This window comes from Pseudonaja textilis, chromosome 1 (assembly GCF_049901715.1).
Source record: "Pseudonaja textilis isolate UNSWEBS1 chromosome 1, rPseTex1.2, whole genome shotgun sequence".
In the NCBI taxonomy this organism is placed as follows: Eukaryota; Metazoa; Chordata; class Lepidosauria; order Squamata; family Elapidae; genus Pseudonaja; species Pseudonaja textilis.
In genome coordinates, this window is record NC_141990.1 from 306,584,995 (window position 1) to 306,608,630 (window position 23,636).

Below are 23,636 nucleotides of genomic sequence, written 5' to 3' on the forward strand. Positions count from 1 at the left end.
TTGTTTTTGCTATTGACAGATGGCTCCTGTTTCTTTGTGATGTGGACAGGAACACCTCAAAGGGTTAGGGAATGTAGGCTGTTTTGTTTTTCAAAGGAAGTAATATTTCTCAGTATAATGACAAGAAGTAGCAAAATGTATTTCGGGCCTTTTAAGAGTCTAATTTTTCAAAAGGGGCCACAAATGTTGTCCATCTGTTGTCTATGTTGTCCATGTTGTCTACAATCAATGCATCACACATAGACAAGGGATTAAAAAAAGGAAATGTTTATTACAGCATATCAATGCATTATATTAATTTATAAAGCAATATGATTTATATAGAGATATAAAATACAGCTGCTTAATGATGTACAATTATTGGACACAAGACAGAAAAACTGACACAACTGACACTCATGCTTTTAACATGCATATTTGTATAAACTGTAAGGAAAAAAAAATACGCAATACACTTAAAGGGACTTTTTGGATTTTCCCCAAAGTCAAAAGGAAGAAGTGTCAGACAATTGCCATTGTATTGCTGCAATTGCAATAGTTGTAATTGCCATTTAGAATACTGAATTCTGGTTATTGCACCTCAAAAAAGATATTAGTGAGCTGGAAATGGTGCAGAAAAGGCCACCAAAATAATCAAGGGATAGGAAGCGCTCCCATACAAAAAAAAAAGTTTTAATAGTTGGGATTTGTAGCTTCAAAAACCCTTATGAGAAAAGGGAGACATCTAGAATTAAAATGCTGGAATCTAAGATCTTCCTGAGAAACTGAAAGTCTGAGATTCAGGAAAAACAAAAGGAAGTTTATCATAACCAGATGAAATGGGATTGGTTTTATAAAGGTAATAGGCAAATCTCTCATGGACAAAGCTATCAACAGCTATTAGTCATGATGTCTATCTACCACCTCCAAGTCAGAGTAAACTGGCCTTTCAGTTCCATTGCTGGCTAACATGGGAGAATCTTATTGCTATTCTAACAAGCTTTCCCGAATTATTAGGTGAGTTTCTATGGGAAACAGGATCCAAGAATACTGGTTGATAACTCTTTAGTTCAGACCAGCCAAATTCTTATATTGTAACATTAGAAGGGAAATGGAATGGAACTACATAGTAACTGAGTGGGATGTGCAAAAAAATTCCCCAACTTGACCTTAATGCATTTGTTCAAGACAGAAGAAGCTGTTATAGTTTTATTGTCCAAGCTGTTATAGTTTTATTGTTGGCTTTTTATAAATTAAAAATAAACCAGAAACTGAAATCCTGCAAAACTAAACATCGACCTCTAGCATTGTCTTTATTTACTTTAACTCTTTATTCTTAACCAAAGAATTTTTAAAGGAGGAAAAAGAATTAGCAAGATCTACAAGGTTTTCAGAAGTGAAATTATTGGGCTATATATTGCTATTCACTATTATTCCCACGGTTTAATTATAATAATTCATCAGGGCACCAAACATCTAAAGGTTGAAGATTTATATCTTCTGCAAGAATCTCAGTCCTAAAAGCACTTTTGTCTCAGGTGTCTAGTTTGGTTCAGGACAAAGCAAACCAAGGAAAAGTAGCCCTAAACTATCTTTTTCAACCACCTCTCCACTTGCAATATTTACTCTTATTTGAAGTATTGTTTTAAAATCCCCACTTATGTACAGAACTACAAAACAATACAAAATACTGAACACATTTCTTTGACATATTAACATATCCAGCGATGGAGTATGAAAGCTTAGCATACAAATAGCATCTGAGAAATTGATATTTGGCAAGATTTGCATTTCCTTTAAAAAAAGTCTCCATTTTAGAAGTTCAAGCACTTGAACATGGCTACAACTGGAATCAATGAACTCAAAATTCAGAAATGTTGCTAAATTTCAAGTTGTTACCAATATTCTGATTCAGTGGTCCTTTGGGGTTGGGGTTTCATTTTGAACACTTTTTCAGATTTTAAATCTTGGTTGTGAATGCTAGAACTTATTCTTAAAATTAAAAATGTATAGGAAATGTTTTTATGATCAATGAAGGAGTTTCAACCCAAAGCAATCAGCAGATTAAATTAGAAATGAAAGACTGCAATCTGCCTGTCACTTTCTTTCCATCGGTTGCTAGAATTCCCATCAAGAATGCAAAATAAGTTCATTTAGTGACTGTTCGAAGTTACAACAGCACTGAAAAAAGTCACGTGACCATTTTTCACTTAATGACCTTTGCAGTATCCCCATGGTCGCATGATCAATATTCTGATGCTTGACAATTGGCTTGTATTTACGACAGTTGAAATGTCCCAGGGTTATGTCATCACCTTTTGTGACCTTCTGACAAAGTCAATGGGGAAGCCAGATTCATTTAAGGACCATGTTGCTAACTGAGCAACTTCAGTGATTCACTTAACAACTGAGGCATGAAAGGTCATACTATGGGGCAAAGCTCACTTAACAAATGTCTCACAACAGAAATTTTGGGCTGAATTGTGGCCATAAGTCAAGGACTTATGTATTTCAGGTTCCCTCCTTAAAGATGCTCATTCAAAGTGCTTGACCTTATACAAGTTTAACAAAGCAGGCTTAAATGGCAGAAGGCAGATCTTCCCACTAAATCTAAATCCTAAAGGATTTTGAAGTTTATGTCATTTGTTTCCCTCATCTCACTATATAGATTGCCACCTCCTAATCCAATTTAGTATTCAACACTACTAAAACTTGTGCACATTGGTAAGAGATGAATACGGCAATTCAAGAGGTAGAGCAACTGCCCCAAATTCCCAACTTTTTAAGGATTCTCAGAAAGTAACATTGGGAAAAGCCATAGAGCAGTGGCCTGGATGGGACATTATCTAAATTCAAGGCAGCTTTAGGTGTTTATGGCTCAATATTGAGGTTTCTCCTTTTGAAGGCAGTTCAATCCCTGCTTCTACATTTAAAAATCATCCAGGAGAAAATAATGGGGAAAACCTCCACTCGAGACTCTTGAAGGTAGTTTTAATTCAGAATAGACAATGCTGAACAACGTGAACAACTAATCTAATCGGCGTATAAGGAGGCGTCAAGTGAAATCTTGAAAATGGTCTCCTTTTTTGTAAATATAAAATGTCTGTGGATAATGGAGATAATCTGAAGCAGAGATTTTCTGTGTTAATCAGTGATGCCACATAAATCAACACAATGCTTACCAAGTTTGCTTATTTAAAAAATGTGTATCCTGCATTTCATTTAACCATCTTTTCCCACTGATGTTTCTAACACTGTTTTTAAATCAACATTTGGTCTAAGTCTTCATTTCTCTGCATTTCAATCAGCCCAAGCAGTAAACTGGTGTCTTAATCCTTTGTTTAAAAACTAGCACGGTGGCTTTTGTTCTCACCACTTAAAAGGCACTAGTGTTGACTCAAAAATATGGAGGTTCAAGTGACATTAACTAAGCGGTCCATTAAGACTTAAATATCTGCCCTTAAAAAAGCATTCTAGAAAAATTATTTACAAGAAGCACCTTGTTTTGTTTACAGAGGCAAGATGTGTGTTGGTCATATCTTCATAAGACCTTTTTGGCAGATGACCAAAAGCAGTAGCACCAGAGAGATTCCAAAAAAGTCCATATAAGGCAACCTTCCCTAATGGGCTGAATTGCTGCTTTTCCTGGTGGCTGTGAATTTTGGGAATTGCAGTCCCCACACTCAAAAAGGTTAGAAAAGGCTGCCATAGATTCTTCTTTCAGTTTTCTGCTTATACCAGTCTTGTAATTAGCCACTTGCCTGATTGCTTAAGGCAAGTGAGAATGAGAAGTCTATAAACTTAAAAAAAGAGCTGAGTCTTTCCTCCGCCAGAGCAAGCCCTTGTCATGCTAAAAATGGTGCATCAGGAGAAGGAGATAAAATTTGGCCAGCGTTCTGTTATTATAAGGGATTGTTTCAAAGTCTAAATCAGAGGTAGACACCCTGGCTCAAACGGAGTCCCTCAACATGCTTTATGTTGTCCCCGAGATTCCCACAAAATGAACTAAATGGACACTTTCAATCTCTGGCATTGTTTGGAGGATTTTTAAGGTCAGCTTTCCCTTTTTGGAGGTTTCAAGGTCTAAAATAGATGACTTAAATCTCCGCCTCAATTTACCTCTTAAAATTGCCCCCAAAGTCTTGAATTCCCCCTCCCCCCCACAAAAAAAACAAGCTACCCATGTTTGGCCCTGTCCCCAAACTGTTGTTATTCCTTCACCTTACATAACCTTAGAGTCCAACCTCTGAAGCCTGAAAAGATTTGGAAACCTTGAAACGGCACAACATTATCACCTTGCAGGACGTGCTCTGCCTCAGTTGCTTGATCCCTCTGTAGTCCTCAGCCGCAAAAGTAGACCTACGCAAATGTGCGCACTCCGTCACAGAAAAGTTGCTTGCTCTGCTCTTCAAGATGTTAAGGCAAGCAGTTCTAATGACAGCCGGTGAAGGGCTCTCTTGGAGTCAGCATAGCTGCACAGCTCCCAAGTCCTGAAAAAAATGTCCCCAAGACCAGCCAGAATCCTGACACTCATTTCCCTTAGATATATACGTCTTGCCAAGAGGCAAGAATAGTATCATTACTGTTATCATCTGCTTTTCATATCCGTTTAGACAGTAGTCATCAGTTTGAGAGAGCCAGACCGAAAGCGGAGGATTTTCTTCTTAAGGTTATGGGAAGCTTTAATCTTAACAAAGGCTTTGGCTGCATTTTCATGGAGCTCCGAAGCAGCAGCCACTGCCTGGATGGGAAGTGTTTGAACAAACTGGGACCAAAGGAGGCCCCCGCTTTCCTCAGAGTCACTGGTGGTTGTGCTTTCACCAACAAACTCCACTCCACTTAAACTGGATTCGCTGTCCCCAAAGCAGTTGGTGGTATAGTTGCTCCTTTCATCCTCGCTGGTGTCCACTACAGTGGAATGGAAGAGGGATTCACATTCAGCTGAATATTCTGAGTCACTGGCAACATAGGCATAGGGGCTAATAAAAGGATGCGGAACCTGTGAATAGACTCCTATAGCTTCTCTCCTGTTCCTCCTGGCCCGCCTAAGGGCATCTTCATAAGATACCTCTGTAGAGAGTTTCCAGCGCCGGTAATCCGCTCGCTTGTGCTTGGGCTTGGCAACGACCGGTTCTCTGCTATGTCCATGGGGCCTCAGCACAGACTTGAGTACGCCTGGCTGGCGACTCGGATGGCTGACATCTGGCTGAAAATGGAGACCTTTCTTCCCTCTCAAGGTAGTCTTTCTTGGCTTCTTATTTGGATCCAATTCATCCAGGAAGTGACACTTTTTGCCCGCAGGCTTGGCCCTCTCCCGCCCAGCCTGAGGTCCATTTTCTAGCACTGTGACAAGATGAGATTTGTGTTTCACCATAGAACCTTTGAGAATTTTGACACTCTTGGTGCCTTTGTGAAGTCTGACTGTTTGGGGCTGAGCAGGTATGAACCGGGCATTCACTAGCAATCCCTCCTCCAGACTCTGGGATGATGACCCCTCACTTTTAAGTTCTACCAATGGTCTACTCTCCTGGCCTGACAAAACAGAGCAAGCTGACGGCATCCCACTACTACTTTTAAACGATAGCTTTTTGGGAAGCTGGACGGCTTTCTTTTCCTTCAAGGGTGTTACGTGCTGCCCTGGGCTTTCTTTAGGACATATCAAAAAGAGTTGGCCACTTTCCTTGGGAGCATCACTCTTAGTCACAGGGGATCGCATCGCTTCTTGAGTTTTGACGTTCTTCACTGAGGGCTTGCTTGGATCACTACTAGCATTTTGTGGGAAAACAGCAGGTGCAGGTATCTTTTTTAACTCCATATGCTCTACTTCCTTTGAATTCTGTTTTATGGGAGAAAAGGCACTGTTGTCTAGGGTGAGAGTGGCTCCACTGGAATGTGAAAGGGGCTGACTGAGATTCTTAGTGTTAGTGGTATTGCTAGGCACAGCACTAGCCATCTGCCGAAGACACAAGCTTCCATGTCTCAAAATCCCCTTGGCCAGGTCTGCATTCAGGTTCGTTCTTGGTTTATTAGTCCTCACTGAAGGAGCCTTTTTTTGCACAAGGCTTAAAATATATCCATCCATTTTTCTGTTGGGCAAAGGACAGGATGGAGAATGAGAAGTGTGTGACAGACAAGAATCCATCGATTTTTCTGAGTTGACTTCCAGTCCAACTTCAACAGCATTGTCACCGGTTCTTTCTACCTCTTCTCTTGGGGGACAACTGGTCACCGGCAGAAGAAACATGGGACTCTGCACTGCTACAGCATGTAAAGGGCTGGGATAACGGTATACATCGTTTCCATTTTTAGATACCAGATCGCACTGGTATTTTGGATGTACATCTGCAACGATTTCAAAAGAATCTGCATGTGGCATTGATGGAGAGGCCATCCCTGCTTGGTCATTTTGTTGGGTTCCTTTGTTTTGCTCCAGCCAGCTGATGAAATCTGAAATTCAATGAAGTGGAGAAGAAATAAGTAAGGAATAACATTTGGAGGTGAAAGTGGAACTAATAACCTCCTGTTGAAATTATTATTGTTTGGATGAATCATAATACATGTTTTCAATAGTCCAGGATACTGTTTTCTATAAAATCTGGATTGGCAATTCCTACCTCAACATATTTATAAAGTGTTACATGCTGAGGATGATCCCCTTAGCCCACAGATTTGAGCCAGATTGCAAATAAAAATACAGTACAAACAAAGAGCTTTAATTTTACTTGCAAATTATTCTTATGATATTCATTTCTCACCGATTTCTGTAACTCACTTAAAAAAGAAAAGATATAAAGGTGGGCCTGAAGATATGTCCTAGTTTTCTCCATCCATCTGTTACCAACCTTTGACTAAACCCTATTTCTTTCTCCCATATCAGCTACACTTGGGGTGGGATGAGAATATGGAATCAGGGCTGAGCCATATTTTGTTTAATCACCTATTCTGCACCCAGAATAGCCCAAGCGGCTAACTTGATGGGTTGCACGAGCATGTATTGACCCAGGCTTCGTCAAATGTAATTAATCACAAACTTGTTTTAAAAGCAAAACCTATTTTATTGCAATGCTGGGAATTGTTTTCATTCCCAGCCAGATCTAATCTTAAACAGTTCCCCAAGCACACACCTTTCAGTTCTGTGGAATGCTGCCAAAAACAGAAGTATCCAATTAATTATAAAAGAAACCAACCAAAGTACAAGAAAAAAACCAACCAAAGAACACAGAGCTTCAAGGAAGACTCGGAACTGATCGAACTACTTTGCTTCCTGCAAAGGTTTCGTCATTTAGGTCTGACTTTTATCCCTTATGGGAGGGGCAATCATCTCCCAGCTCCTTACTCACAAGTTGCTCTTTTTGTTTCAGCTACTCTCGCCTTCTAGCAGCTCTCCGCACATGTGCACTGGGAACAAGCTCCCCTGGGTCCTCTGGTTCACTGCTGCCAGACTCCGAAGGCTCCAAAGGCAGCACCCCACTCCCAGATGGCCCTGGCCCCATCCCTGCATTGGACACAGGGCCCTCATCCGAGTTCTCTCCAGACTCCCTGACTAATCCCTTTTCTTCCTCACTGTCTGATTCCACTGCCAGCTGCCTCGGCTGCTGGCGAATCACAACAGAGTATCCTGGCATATGCTGCAAAGGAAAATAACCATAAACATGCCTGGATATTAGAAATTGTTGCTATACCTGCAGACTTGGGCCGTCCATCAGAGCCACTCAAGGATGCATCCAAAGAGCTACAGAAGCAAGTACTGGAGTGACAACTGGATAAACATTCACTGAAAACAGAGTTGGACGAGTTGGAAAGCGATCCGGAAGTCCCGTCACTCAGCTCATAAAACCCTATTAAAAAAGCAAAAGAATCCATTAAAGCTTCTTGCTGTTAGTAGCGTGTGGAAGGAATAGGGGAATCATCTATCATACTCCTCCTGAACCTAAAACCCCATTCCAAATAAAACGGGAGTTTGTTTAAGAAAATGAGATGGACTACTAGAGGGAATGTAGCAGTTTGATAGAGCTGAGACTAGATCCCACATCTACCTCTTAATGAAACAACACACCTACTAATCTCTCGTTTCTTTTAGTAAATAAATGTCAAATGCTACATCTGAATACTGGCTATTGGTGGCTTTTTGTTTGGCAGACATACTGAAATATAAGACTGTAGATGCAATAGCTGTCAGATATAAAGGCCACTAAAAGTAAAGGGAGGCTTCATCTGATACAGTATAGACATCTTTCAGTTTCTGTATAAATAACTGAACCTCCAACTATAACTGAACCTGAATTAAGAAGCTGTAGCTAGAGTTCATGTCATCTGAGCAAGCAGAGTTTTGGCTGCAGCTTCCTCAGCTTGTTCCTTGTAGCATGACTGTTCCCGGTGGGATATAATTCCTTGGCAGTTGCCTTTTTCACGCAAGATGGAAGGCATTTGACATTTTTATTTAATACTGGAGTTCTGTGGACCGTACCTAGGGATGTCCTAGGTGCCTGGGCCCCCACAGAATGCCGGATTGCCAAGCCCCCTTTTACAAAACCTAAAGTCTGCTGATCATCATAGCCTAACTTAGCAACATAAAATGCTTACCTGAACTGGGGCGGCTATCCATGTCAAGGTGTTCATCTGCTGTCTTTTCAACATCCAGCCTCAAATCACTGATCTGTTTGTCCAGTTCTTGCAATTGGTTTAATAAGCCAGCATCTCTTCTTCTTAAGCAGTTCTGAAATAATAGCCAGAGTAAAAACTGATTTCAGTATATGATAGGTTAAGGAAGAAGATATATATAGCAACAACATAAACCAATCCATTGTTGCTAGATTCTATTGAACAAATATTATTCCTAATAGTTTCTAGTTTGGCTTATTTTACTTCCCGTCCCAAAGGCAAAAAATTTCCCCGCTCTATACCACTTTGCGATTCCATGGATAAACAACAAAGAAGAAAGGACTTAAGTGTGCAAGGATGCTATATACAAAACCAACATAGATTTATTATGTAAGACATACTTCTGGTTTCCATATAAAGATCCAAGGCTCTTTTTGTTATTAAGAAAGAGAGATTACTCTTATAGTAAGTAGTATTGACGTATCTTCAATTGTTACCAAAATTGTATTTCTGAGAACCAGTGACAATTATGTTTATGCATTTGTGACTATTCCCTTCTCTTGTTTCATCTTATCAAATGGTCGAATACTCATCGACACACACTCCCAAAATTAACATTCTGCCTCCAATTAGCCCGACTCTAAAAATGGCTTGATTCTGATTCTTTCTGAAGCTCACAAATTTCCTATATTTGTTTTTCAGTCATTTAGCCTATCTTTAAGCCCCTGGCTATATAAATTCATTCACTCAATCAATGAACAAGCAAACAAAGAAGCAAGCAACCAACCAACCAACCTGATTTTCAAGCATGCTCCATGTGAACCCGGCCAAGGATTAGGTCATTTTCTGGAGCTCTTTTCTAGACCCTTCCTGCTCTCAGAAACACTGTGACTGAACTCTGAGATGAAAGTCTTTGCACAATGCCACTCCAGCTTTGGAAACTAGAAAATTTCCCCTAGTTGTGGCATTGGAGTCATATAGGTGGCCAAATTAACTCTGTCTTGTTCAACCAAGCTTTTGATTAATGGAAACCATTTTAATTATGGAGGGCAGGTTAATGCACACAATATTTATGCAATAACACTGATGCTTTATTTTTAGCCTATGGGTAAGGTTTTAGACTTAAGAAAGGTTATAATTGCAAGTGTTTGTTATAAGTTGACAGAAGGGTGTATTTTTGTAATGGAAAGGATAACCTTTTAAAATGAGGCAAGAAACTGAGTTTCATTCAAGGTAGCTAAACGCTGAACCCTTGCTGACCTTTTCCTGAACTTGCATAGAATTACAGGCTTACTGTTATAATACAGCTTTCCCAAGTCTGGCGCCCTCCAGATGTGCTGGGTTACAACTGGCAAAATTCCCAGCTCTGCTCTTCTACAAAATAAACCACCCAAGACAGGTATCTTGGTTGAATAGTTGAGGCTAGATATTAGCCCATTCTCCTTGAATGGCAATTATGATTGTATATCTTTGTTACATGGTGTTGTTGTGATTAGAACTAGCTCAATAAAGCCGAAGCCCAAGTATTAATCCCCTTCTTCATCCTCAGTTATAGGAAAAGGATTGGTTGCTTGAAGCAATAAGAGCATTTAAGTAAAAGATATTCTTCATGCATAAGTGTTACGAAATGAGTTTAAAATAAGCTCATTAACTCCAGGTCACAGCAATCAGTTTTCCTGCTGAATCTTATAATTATACCTATCCCTCCATAACACTGTTGCACAAAGCTCTTGTTTTACGTACATGCTCTGAGTCTTCTAGCATTTCATTTCTCTGAAAAACCACGGTTCTCAGAAAACAGAAAAATGGGGAATTCACTACCTTGTACAGTTCCATCTGGCAGGCTGAGTGTGTCAACCCCCCTCTGTTTCTTGGCATGCTGTCATTCAAGGGCAGCTTCGTGCAACCCAAATCACTTAACAGTCCAAGGCCATTTGTGAATGTGGAAGCCCTTTTTGAAGTATCACTTAAGGGGCAAATGCTCAAGGTTTTTGCTCTGATTGTCATATTACAGCATACAAGTTTATGGAACAATTTGTGACCAACTGGGGGGAAGGAAAATCCACCTATTTTTCACTTTTTCTCCAAAGCCACTCTTGGTCTATGACAGGGGTCTTCAAACCTGACAGCTTTAAGACTTGTGGACTTCAACTCCCAGAATTCCTCCTCCAGTCATGTTAGCTCAGGAATTTTGGGAGCTGAAGTCCACAAGTCTTAAACTTGCCAAATCTGAAGACCCTTGGTCTATGAGAAAGCTTGAAGCAAAGAATAGGAATAGATGTATTTGGTACACAACCCAACAGAGTGTGTTCATCCATTGGTGTGCAATGGGAGAGGAAAAGAGAGCCAGTTTGGTCTAGTGATTAAGGTGCTGGCCTAGAAACCAGGACACCATGAGTTCAAGTCCCACCTAAGGCAGGAAAGCTGGCTGGGTGACTGAACCAGTTACTTTCTCTCAGCCCATCCACTTAACAGAGTTGTTGTTGGAAAAATAGGAGGAAGAAGGATTAATTGGTACATTCACCACCTTTAATTACTTACAAAATAATAAAGGCAGGATAAAAATCTAATAAAGAAATAAAATAAAAACCTTTTCCTAATGAAAGAAGTCCTTATTGGACACGGGTCTCCTTCCTCCATTCAATGGAGTGTAACTTTTTTCTCTATTTTCCTGAAGGAGAGAAGAAATATTTCCCATTCACAAAGGTTTCTGTTCTCTCTCTCTCTCTCTCCTCTCACCCTTTTGGCAGGATAAGGACAGTTACAGAGACAAAGCAAACATCTTGGTGATTATTTACACCCTAAGGGCAACCATATTATAGCAGTACATATACATATGTATACAAAATGTAGGCCTGGTCACAAATAAAGGGCAACTGTTGCAGTGCACACTCCCATTAAATTCCCCATTTCAATTCAAATCTATTTCCAGCCTTCTTTTCCTTGATTGGTTCAATGCCCCCAGGAGTATCTGCAAGGAATGTGTGTGGGGGGGTGTCACAAAAATCTAGATGGTGGCCACATTATGCATTCAAAGCCCTACCCAAACCACTACCATCTTGACCTTTTAATTAATCTATATAACCAAACTGTACACCAAGACAGTTAAATTGTAAATTCATTCATACAGCATGCTATGATGAGATAGCATTGCCATGGATTTGGGTTTGGTTTTTTTGTAGCTTAAGGAGTTATGTGAACTCAACCTGTTTGATTCATTTATGATTTGGCGTAGTGTGAGAATCCAGAAAATGAGTTAATTTGGTAAGAAGTTATAAAGCATGGTGTATGCACAGTAGCATATATCTTAAACATCCTTAAAAGCAACAACAGAAAGTGGCAAATACTAACAGCCTCTATAACCCCCAGCAGCTCCAGATCTTGTTCTGACAAACTGACATGGATAGAGAACACGTGTGTCAGAAGCTTGGCCCTGTCCTGGACAAGTCCAGCTCCAATTCTGTATGTCAAAATACTCAACAGATCAACATTGCTGATCAAAAAAAGAGTAAAGAACAAGTAAAGCCTTCTTCTAGTCAAGTTCAACTGAGTTTGCATGTTGTTTTCTCAGAGGCTGTGTGGAAATGGATTGACACTGTCTTTTTCTGGGTGTTCACTTTCACTGACTTTCTGGCTTAGCCTATAAGTCTAGCAAGGATCTGACGCCTCTATTCAAGTACTAACCATGTGTATCCCAGTTTACCTTTCTGAGATTAACCAACATCCCCCTCAGTACCAAATTATAACTGCTAATAAAACCTTTATCTCATTTTTTCATTATTTCAAAAGCATCTCAAAATGGGGCTGTTTCAGAGTATCTTGAGGAAGATTCCCCCATTGTTATGCAATACATCTTTTTACACTGCAGCCATTTTAAGTTAAAATGGATGCTTAAAAATGGATTACCGTTTAATGTGCACAACATGGGAAATTACAAAGCTGGAGGGAGGGTAATTGCTGCTACATTAATCTCTTCTATTGCAATCCGGAATTACACAGGGAAAAGACTAATCTAGGATCACTGGGAGATACAATATTTCCTGTCCCTAGGCAATCTCATCCTAGGTCCAATGTGAGCCTCCCAGTCCATCAATAGTTGCTGGCTGAGACTGAAAGGCTCCTTCTTCTAAACTCTAAAGACAGAGATCCTTATCAGAAAGGGAGCATGGGGATGTGGGGAACCCTCTTGGTCTGGGATCTCACAGCCAGCCAGGGGAGACAACCAATTTCTTTTCCCCATTTTGCAAATGGCAACACAAGCACTGGTGCTGAAAATATTCAACTCTCCCATGCCTCAAAACAGCACTGAGGCTGAATGATGGGACAATGAACAGGATGTTGCAGAATCTAAGGCTTTAGAAAGAGCTCCATGGAAGGATGGGCTGAGGATTTTATGCAAGAGATGATTCTTCTTTTGAGGGTTCAGGAACACTGTTCAGCTTGAAGTGCTCTATATAAAACCCTCGGTCAAAAGGAAATCCAGCCTCAACTGTTTTTACAGTCTTTTGTTCAATCTCTCCTTGCAGGGTCCAGGACTCTCTCAGTTAGCTCATTGGTCTTCTGAATTCTTATGGCTGCTTCACTAGATTTACAGTACAAGGTTATTTCATCATCATCACGGCCTGTTCACCTTGGTAGACCCATCTGGGCATATACATGTCCGACGACATAGCCCATGATTTCATTTACCCACACAAGCCCCTTCGCCTCGTCAGCCCCCAATCATAGAAGAAAATAAGATTGTTTATCCCAGCTATATTAAACCTGGACTGGATTTAGGCATCCTTGCCTTCTTTGCTCTGCTGCAAATTCCTCTTGGATTCCCAAATCTTGGTTTGACCGGATGCACCTTTTCATTTTTAGCTCTTTGGACTCAAGGCCTGGAAAGCAAAAAATTGCCTAGGAACAAGCTGATTTCTCCCACCCCAGCCATATGCACACTAAGCCTGTCCTACACATCCACCAATCTTTGCCTCGCCTGGTGCTGCAAGTAATGTGGACTGGCAACTTCAAAAAATTGCTCACATGTAGCTTTAAAATCAGCAAATATCTCAACAAATTCAAAGCAGGCATTGGTCATTCTTTATTATCCCATATGTTGAAAGCTGCACTCTCTTATGTGATGAGTTTGAGGAACAAAATATGAATTCTATAAAACAACATTAAGCAAGTGTAAACAGCTGAAAAATGAACAGTTGAAAAGGGTTTTTTTTTTTAGCACTGCAACCTGAAAATGTTCTATCTTTGCTATCATGTATCTTGCAATGTTATTCATCGGATGCTTAAAAACCAATTAGGTGATTAGGATTTGCCCATCCAATAATAGACTGAATCCTTGCTCCTCCCCATTTCTCCAGACAAGAAGAATGGGGGAAGGGCATGCCAAGCTGGGTTCATGAACTGGTAAATGTTTTTAGAAGGATGGCAACCTGCTATCAGCCTTGAAGGAATCTGTCGTCTGACCTCTTTTGAAGAAGCTATCTCTCAGTCCAGCTGTAAAGGAGACTAGACTAGACTAGACTAGAACAACCACCAGTCTTAATTCCAGAAGAATGGAATTACTGTTCACCAGGAACACCAGGTTCAGATACCACCCCAACAATTGTTGCAAACAGAGCTGCTCTCCCTTAGAAGGAGCAGGTTCATAATTGGGAATTCTTGGATCCTTAATTCCTACTTGGAAAGTAGGTGGAAGCTGCAGCTGGAGATCTTCAGCCAATTGTGGCAATTGCAGTCCTACATGGCTGGTGAAGCCTTGGCCATGCCTAACCCACCATACAATTAGACTATTGTAACACACTGTAGACAGAGCTATCTTTCAAAGCAATCCAAGAACAACTGTTACAATACACAGCAAGTAGGAAGCTAGTAGGAGCAAACCATTACTTTGATATAACACTTATTTTTTGATTCTCTGGTTGCTTCATTAGCTACCAATAGATCTCAGAGTCCAATATATGATGCTTCTTTGTTTGGTTTTTTTTACTTATAAAGCTCTTTATAGCTTGACTCCAAGACATGGTCTCTCTCTTCCAGTGGGAATCTGCTTGGCCTACGCACGTGTGTCTAGAGAGACATAAGAACCCATCCCTACATCAACTAAGGGAATATGGGAATAAAGACAATCCTTCTCCATAATAATTCTCTGCCTCTACAGTTATGCCTTGTACCCTCCATGATGATACATCACAAGGCAATTTAGACCATATTTGTAATTGGGCATTTGATAAATGACTGCTGTATTTTTGTTTTTTTAATATGGATGGGTTCTCCTGTTTCTGATTTTTGCTTAGTATTGTAAGCTGTCAAAGTGAATGGGTGAAGCAATATATAACATTGTTAAATAAATAAATACATTTGGGCAACAAACTGAACCACTGAACTTTAGCAGCAACTGTGGCAGAGACTTAGAAGGAGCAACCATGAAGAGGAACACGAGGGTTACTGGTTGTTCACAAGTTTCTCTCTGTTCTGGAATATATAATTGCTTTATATAATTGATGGCAGCTTCACAGCAGAATGGCTGGCATCCCAGCCCACACACTTTGGAGACAAATTAAATCTTGCTGGAGTCTGCGCTCAGTGACAAGTGAAGTCAAGCCTGGCATCAATACAGCTGTGCAATCTACATTTCACATCTATTTTGGGGTATACTTAAAATAGCTTCGATGTATATCCCAAAAATTTTGTGGCACAGTCTTTGAATTTTATATCCCCAAATATGCAGCAAGTTGATAGATGGTGATCTTCCATAGTGTTACTGGAATTTAAAGCCTTCAAGAATGCAAACCTTGTCTATCGCCACATAACTATTTTCCATCAGTGCAGTTAGAAGTGGGAAGTACCCTGGTTTTGGAGGATGTGGGTATCAGCAGCTGGATCAAACAGGAAACACAGCTATATAAGCCAATTTTATTTTATTAAGAAGCTATATTATTGGGATCTTGCAAGCCTGAAAATACACTTCTTCCGCCATCTTTTTTACAGCCCAAGAAACTAGTGAAGGCGCTTTCCGAGCCTCTTGCCTTGCTCGCTGTTCAGCTGAGGACTATGCGATCGGTCTCTTGTCTATTTCCCAGAGAGCATCTCTTTACCCTACCTCTTCAATCAAGGTCTTTCCCATAAATTTCCCAAAGTTTGCCTCAGGTTTAACTTCAGGATCTGGGATGACTGTGAACTACTTAATGCCCTCTAAAATTCCTCAGAGGACGTATTTCACTGTTAGTGTTAAAGCATCTCAATATTTTTGGCAAATAAGTTAGCCCTCCTGATTTGTCCTTTAGTGGAAAGGATAGTTAATTCCAATTATGCACAACTGTACCTCCTTTGCATTCCAATATCTATTATTTGTCTCAAGAAGCTGGCCTGTAAACTGATTTGGGCAGAATTAACTTGCTTAAAGTGGAACTTTACCACTAATTCATTTCAAAACATTGCTTGAAGCAGATGTTTTGCTGAAGTTAAGCCATGTCAGCTTCGATCAGTTGTGGGACTGGAAACAATCTAGAAACACCATATACAATGTTTCCAATTCCCTGATGGAAGAAAATCAGAATAGAAATATGCTAATTAACAAAATCAGATTAGCTTCCCCCATTTTACGTCCTCAAATATGTTGGAATATAACTCCAGTAACCTAGCTGACTGGGAACTGTGGGAGTTGCAATCTGATAGCTCTTGAGAATTTAGTAGTCTAAAAAGAAAGTAGTCTCAAGTGATGCCATCTGTGAATCTGTTGGCCTCGATATCTGTACAAGTGTCTTGACATACAATTCTTTTTCTTTCTTTTCTTTTGCACCATCCAAATTGAATTCTGGGCTGGGACCAAATCTTGACAAATACAACATTTGCTTCAGCATCCCTTAACAAATTTGGAATGCTGGGAGTAGTTGCTTGCTAATTTTATTTATTTATTTGTTGAATTTAGAGGCTGCCCAACTCTATAAAATTTTGGATGACTTAGCACCTAGTGGTAATAAAAGAATAAAGCAACACACCCACCCCAACACACACACACACACACACACACACACATTATTGTCAATGGTGAGATTCAATTTTTTTACTACCGGTTCTGTGGGTGTGGCTTGATGGGCGTGACAGGGGAAGGATACAGCAAAATCCCCATTCCTCCCCACCCCAATAACCTGCCTTCCAGCTCCGTTCTCCTGTGCAGAGCAACAAAAGAAGACCCAGCCGATCATCTGGGACTCAGGAGGCAGAGAATAGATGGAGGTGGGGCCAGTCAGAGGTGGTATTTGCTGGTTCTCTGAACTACTCAAAATTTCTGCTATCGGTTCTCCAGAACTGGTCAGAACCTGCTGAATACCACCTCTGATTAACATCTAGAAAAAGACTTCCAGTGAAGATACATAGCAAACTTCATGGCAAATTAGATCTCTCTGAAGAGGCAGGGGTGGCCTCTTCCAAATCATGGAATGAAGATAAAAAAGACATGTTAAGATGGGACAAACTACAATTGTCATCATTGGGAAAAAGATGAGGCCACAAAGACTCCTGTATCTCTGATTTGGAATGTCAGCCCTGAGGATAACGACTGATCTTTATATTACATAGATTGAAACTTTAGATAGAAAGAGTGCAGAGAAGAAGGGCAACAAAGATGATTAAGAATTGGAGGCTAAAACATATGAAAAATGGTTGCAGGAATTGGGTATGTCTAATTTAATTAAAAGAAGGGCATGGGGTGACATGATAGCAATGTTCCAATAGTTGAGTGTCTGCCACAAAGAAGAGGAGGTCAAGCTATTCTCCAAAGCACCAGAAGGCAAGACAAGAAGCCTTAGATGGAAACTAATCAAAGAGAGAACTAACCTAGAACTAAGGAGAAATTTCCCGACAGAACAATTAATCGGTGGAATGGCTTGCCTTCAGAATATGTGGATCCTCCATCATTGGAGGTTTCCAAGAAGAGACGGGACAACCGTTTGTTTGGAACAGTAGGATCTCCTGCTTGAATTAGAAGGTCCCTTCCAAATCTGTTATTCTGATGCAGTCTCATTAAGAACTAAAGCTATTTTACACACCTTTATAGATCAGTAGCATAAATAATATTCAGCTTGTAATTGTCTCTTTTCTTACAATATCTTCAATATTTTAAAGAGAAAGGGCAGTAAGGATGGAGCATATGTTTAGACTATTTTGTGTCCATTAGTTTAAATAACATACTTGAATATATCCATGCATAGATTGATGTCCAACACTGGCAAGCTACATAACAGAGGTGGGATTCAGCAGGTTCTGACCAGTTCTGGAGAACAGGTAGCAGAAATTTTGAGTAGTTCAGAGAACCGGCAAATACCACCTCTGACTGGAGATTTTACAGTATCCTGCCACGCCCACCAAGCCACGCCCACAGAACTAGTAGTAAAAAAAAATTGAATCCCACCATTGCTACATAAGGCTTCCGACTTGCATGTTAACAAAAAATATCTGACGACAGAATCAGAATAAGGTTGGAATTCTTCTAGAAGGGTCTCTGTCTTCTTCCCAAAAGTTGTCTTGAGGACTATAGGATCTAACTGTCTGCTCAAACAAATCACATTTAGCGAAATAATGTCTGAATGTATATGTATATGTGTGTATGTGTGTGTATATATATACACACACACATACACACGTACGCGTGTGCACACACACACACATATTGAATTGCTATTGATTTACAAAGCTGACACACTATAAACCCAATAAAACCACTACAAAATCAGAAAGATCAAAATAAAACTAAAGTAAATAATACACAATACCAGCAAAGTATTAAATCTGGTTTCAGTCACTCTCTAAAGGTTTTTGGGAAGAGTTCATTCTTCATTACCTTCTGGTAACCATCATCGGGGCAGGGGGGAAGGGGGGGGCGGCAACCTATCTTCCAGAATAAGTTTTTTTCAGAGTGTGGCTGCCATGATCGGAAAATGGTATTTTCTGGATTAGCCCCCTTCACTTCACAAAACTGGAAGATCATAAGCAGCTTCTCCAGGCATGTTCTCAGTCAGGCCTCAGCATTAGTTGAAATAAACATTAAGGTACTTTGGGCCAGACCATGTAGGAACTTCTGGGTCAAAAGTAGCACTCTGAATTTTGTCTGGCCAGAACTCAGTTACGGTTAATTCAATAAACAATTATTAAGTAAAGCAGAGGTTGGCAGCAAACTATGTTGCATAGTAGAGTTTTTCCCAAAAGTCTTTTGCTATGACTTCCTTCTTGATAGATGATTGCTCAAACTTTGCATGAAAATTTGTGAAAAGGGAATTTGCTACTTTCCTGAGCAAATCTGTTCCTCTACTGAACAACTAAAACTATTGTGTTTTTAAATGTTATTTTGCTTGGAAGCACCAATCGGGTTCCTATCTTCTGTGCAATAGTTTTGTTTTATTGACACACTAACAGATCTTCAAATAATCAGATTTCCTAGCTTAATATACTCAGCTCCTGAAAAAAGTCCTTACGCTACTTGTGGCTAGGCCCCACATCTTCTTTGGTTACTTCCTCTAGATATTTTCCACTTTGCTAAACTGTCCTCGAAGTAGAGACTCCATGAGAGCTTATAATATTACAGATGAAAATTGATAGTAACCATGTGCATTAATTAACTGCAATCATTTTTCATTATTTAATATTAATTACACTGTCATTAAATCAAATCCTACATTCAGTTCCTGGAGTAGGATTTAACATGCTATCTAAATATGGACCATGGAATGAAAAAAGCTTTTGCATTCCTTAAAACAAAGAAACAACTTGTATTATAGCTGAATTCACTTCAATTTTTACTTAAGCATCATGTTTGCCACTGATACTGTCATTTACAAATCATAATCTATGACTGAATGCAATATTGAATGAGCTTTATATCCAGCTTTATATGCAAATCCCACAGCTATTGGTCTCAAAGCAAAAAGGGGAGAAAAATTATCTTTCTATTTCCAAGCCAATACCCACTTACTATAACAAATTACTTCCCTGTTTTGATCTCTTTCCTGAGGATATTAATAGGTGAGAATGGCTGGAACGATTAACATGCAAATGATCTTTTTGTATTCCTGCTCGGGGCTCAGACAGCAAAACCTAAGTTGAATCGCATTCATGCCTGTTCTCTTTGAGAATCAAACATCATTTTTGTCCTAAACTCATCTGGTTTCTGAATTCTAATTCCATTCCTTGGATGCCAACTGGTAAAGATCTCTTGGGATATTTCAAATGTGACTTTTGTATGGGAAGGGAAAGCTATGCAGTTGACTGGCACCAAATCCACCAAAATCCTAAAGCGTAAAATGAGGTTCTTCTTATCTCTAAAAGGACTGATATGCAAATGATGATGTCTGTAGGATTACAAATTGGCAATTGTGCTGGAGGGGAATAAAATTTCCTTCACATTGTGCTTGATTCCTGTGGTGACATCATGGAAACATCCAGTGTCTCCTTGATAAGAAGACTCAAGGGAATTGCCACTGGCTTCTTCCAGGTAGAGAAATGAGGACCAAAAACCACCAGGGTGAACAGTAAAGACTGAATTTCACAAATCACACACTTTTGGGCTTGTATCAAGCTTCTTACCACATCCTGCCTTTTATCCATTTCCTAGAAGTTTTTTGAAAGTGTTACATTTTGCATATTCTCTCAACCCATAATATCAGGTTCAAAGTCAGCTTTGTATCATCCGCAACATTTCCTCTATTTTCTGGTTTGGGCCTCACTGACTCCGCAGACATGAGTTTTGCTGGCACAGAAACCACAAGCACAACCACTCTTTATTGGCTGCTTTAAGCAACAGCCCCAAGGCTGTAGTTCTAACAATCCTTCCTTTGGATTTTGACTAAATTTACAGCCTTCCTGAAAAGTGATGAAGTCCAAACCCCTATTAAAATGATAGACAGCAAGATCTCCAGATTCACTGCTGGTTTACTACCTCTCTAGAAAACTGCATTCACATCTTCTTGTCAGGCACAAATAACCAGGTGCATTCGTGAAATTCAAAGCATGGAAGAGTTTATTAGTGCTACTTCTATACAAAAATCTAGTCATCTAACAGTCAAAATAGTCAAAACCTAAAATGGTGCAAGACAAAGGTTAATGGAATTGAAATTCATAGGGAGCTGGACTTGGGTCTCTTTTGGCACCGCAATGACTCCAATTGCTGACACGTTTAAACCCACCTTCCAGCTCAACCTGCTCTTTTCCTTAGTTCCACTCTAGGAACTGGGAAACCGGATGAGATTCCAGTTGAGCAAAGCAGCACTCAGTTTCGATTTCTCTTCCCCCTCCACCTTTCAAACTCTTTGCAGCCTCTGTGCTAAATATGCTGCAGAGAGCACTCTTTATTGACTTTCGGCACTTCCCCTCTTCATTTCTATAGGATTTTTGCAGCAATGATGTTTCCTGGGGGGACACACAACTTCCATTATCTCCAGTGGCTTCCTTCAAGCCTTTTGCAGAGTAACAATGGAACTCAGCTGATGGCTGGATTCTTTTCCTCCCGCTGCACTATTTCTGCACATTTCCTCCTTTCCTCCTGCTGCACTACAGTATTAATGCAAGCACCCCACATATGCTCCTGCAGCCCTGACAGGAACTCAATAAGATAAATGCTTTCTTCCCGGTCCAGCCCCAGCTTTTGTCGATTGCCAACATCAACAACATTAACAGCATCTGCAGGAGGTGAATTGATTCCCTTCAGCAGCCAATCTAAGATGCAACTTGATGCCCAACCAGACTCCCGCAACGCTCCTCCTAAGCCTTTACACATGCACACACCCATATCTGTAAGCAAATGGAAAAACTGAGCTAGCTGCATGACCAAAGCCTGAGCATGCTGGATTTAAGGGAAGGGCACGGAGGTTATTCCCGCTGGTCCCATTCTGTGCAGTGGGAAGACAAAAAGCCCCTCATTTGGAGCTGCAGTAATTAATCACCATATACTACAGGTATGGCAGCTATTGTTAGCCAAAAGAAGGATGGGCCAAGGGCAGGCACTGAGGCAGAAGGTTGGAAGGCGAAGGCCAGCTGTCCTGCTCCAAAGAGACCATCATTAAGAGAGTAATGGAAGGTGGCCACACAGAATTTTGTTCTTCTTAATACTGTGTACACCCAGCCCTGGATCTGTGATGTTTTTAGGAACACAGAGAAACAACTCTTCAATATACTGCTTAGAAGTTCCTGGCTTTTCCCTTCTGGGCTCCCACCAAAATATACAGGAGGCACCTTCCATATTTCTAAGGGGTTTTCCTCTCTGACCTCTTAATGCTCCATTGGAGACCCTTCCTCCCCACAGGCCTGTTTGCCACAGACTTTGAGTCTAAAGGAGACCCTCCAGGTACCTTCAGCACCTCATGCAGCAGCAAACTCATCCTTTTCACAAATGAGTTGGCATCTGCTTCGCCATTCCTTCTCTCTCTCTCTCTCTCTCTCTCTCTCACACGCGCGCGCGCGCGCACACACACACACACACACACACACACACACACACACACCATCCTCATTTCTGCTGAGGTTCTTCTTCAGAGAAAGGAGGGATGAGGAAGCAGCCCGGGTCTTCATCATAGGAGGATACAGCCCAAAAGGCTGCACTTCCCAGCAGCCCTCGAGTCTGGCACCAAGCCCCAAAACTCAAAACTGCTCGGTATGAAGGGCGGGGAGGAAGATCCACTCTGTTAGCAGCTTGGAGTATTTTTACCTTGGGAGGGTCCTGGCAGATCTTAAAGCCTCCGCGTCCACCCACGCAATGTGCGTGACTCTCATTTTTCAAACCTTCTTCTTCCCACCGACCCTGCCATGAATTTTCATGTAGCCAGTGTAATTAATTCCCTCCTACACTTATGCACCCTACACTTTGTACACGCTCAGAGGCACGCTTCCCCCACGTGTTCCAAGCGGTGTGGAATTGGGTTAAAAAAAGCCAAACCCAAAGCCGGGTTCCCGCCCACCTCCCCGTCCTTCCGCAGCTGATGAGGTCCAGGACCCTCCAGTGCCCCCCCCACCCCTCGCCCGTTTGGCCTGCCTGCGCCCCTGCATCACGCCCGCCGCCTTGGCTCGCTGGCTTACCAGCTGCCTCCGCAGCAGCAGGATGTTCTCCTCCAGGAACTTCTCTTCTAAGCTGCGCGGCGGGATCCCGGCTCCTGCTGCGGCTCTCGCCGTTTCCCCGGAGCAGATCCCGGCCAGGGAAGCGGAGGGCGCGACAGCCAGTAACCGCTTGACGCGCAGCTCTTGGCGCTGGCGCAGGAATTCCAATTCGGCCAGCCCGGCGAGTGTGGCCTCCAGCCGCTCCCGGGTGCGCAGCCGCTCCGCCTCCGTCGCCTCGCTCCTGCCGCCGTCTCTTGCCCAGCGCGGATCGGGCTCTTTACCCGCCGCAGCCGCAGCCACCTGGCCCGGCGGCGGCTGCTGCTGCTGCTGCTCCGGCTGCTTCCCTGGCTCCAGACTCGCCTTCATACCCGAGCCCTGCTCAGCGCAGGCAGAATCCTGCACGGAGGGCACTGCGGGGCACCGAGCCTCCGAGCCTCAGCGGCGCGCGGAGGACGGCGAGCCCAGCCGCTCTGGAACCGTGCGGCGCCTGCAGCCTCCTGGCAGCAGCATCCCCGCTGCCCCGCCCGCAGCCTGAGACGCCTTCGTCCTTACTGCTGCTGCTGCTGCTGCTGCTGCTGCTCCCGCTTCCCCTCCGCCTGGCTCTCTACCCCTCGGCGTCCTTCTTCCAATCCCCCTATTCCCTCCCCGGCTCCTCCCCCCATCTCTCTTGGCTCTTCTGCATTTCCTCGCCCCCTCCGTCTTCTCCGCCTCTCAGGCTCGCCGGCCCAGAGGCGGCCCCCGGAGTAGCTCTCGTTAGGATCGCGTGCATCTGTCCGCCCGCTTCAAAGAGCCGTTTGGCCGCCCCGTGTCTCCGTCCTTGATGGACTTTTCTCTTTACCTGGTGGGATTTTACCTCAGATATTTCAGAAATACACATTCCTCCTTTCAAAGAAGGACTAGTGAGGCTCAGAATCCCAATTTCTACTTAGTGTCCTCTGTGTCTGTATGAAATGAAGTCTTTCTTTCTCTTTCCTTCC

General features: G+C 41.8%; 1 protein-coding gene across 1 annotated transcript; it reads right to left on the bottom strand.

The window, feature by feature from the left end:
* Nucleotides 1-251: 251 nt before the first annotated feature.
* DACT1 (dishevelled binding antagonist of beta catenin 1) lies at nucleotides 252-23,265 on the bottom strand. Its single transcript, XM_026698425.2, has 4 exons — nucleotides 22,642-23,265; nucleotides 8,563-8,695; nucleotides 7,662-7,817; nucleotides 252-6,426 (listed from the first exon to the last, which is right to left on the bottom strand). Exons 1-4 carry the CDS (start codon nucleotides 23,023-23,025, stop codon nucleotides 4,589-4,591), a joined length of 2,511 nt encoding a protein of 836 aa, XP_026554210.2. The 5' UTR covers nucleotides 23,026-23,265; the 3' UTR covers nucleotides 252-4,588.
* Nucleotides 23,266-23,636: the final 371 nt, after the last annotated feature.

Excerpts from the sequence above, each read along its gene's own strand:
- DACT1 (XM_026698425.2), bottom strand. The coding sequence starts at position 23,025 with ATGAAGGCGAGTCTGGAGCCAGGGAAGCAGCCGGAGCAGCAGCAGCAG. Across the intron at positions 8,696-22,641 it reads TGCTGCTGCGGAGGCAGCTG|AACTGCTTAAGAAGAAGAGA; the intron begins GTAAGCCAGCGA and ends CTATTATTTCAG. Across the intron at positions 6,427-7,661 it reads TGGACGGCCCAAGTCTGCAG|ATTTCATCAGCTGGCTGGAG; the intron begins GTATAGCAACAA and ends ATTGAATTTCAG.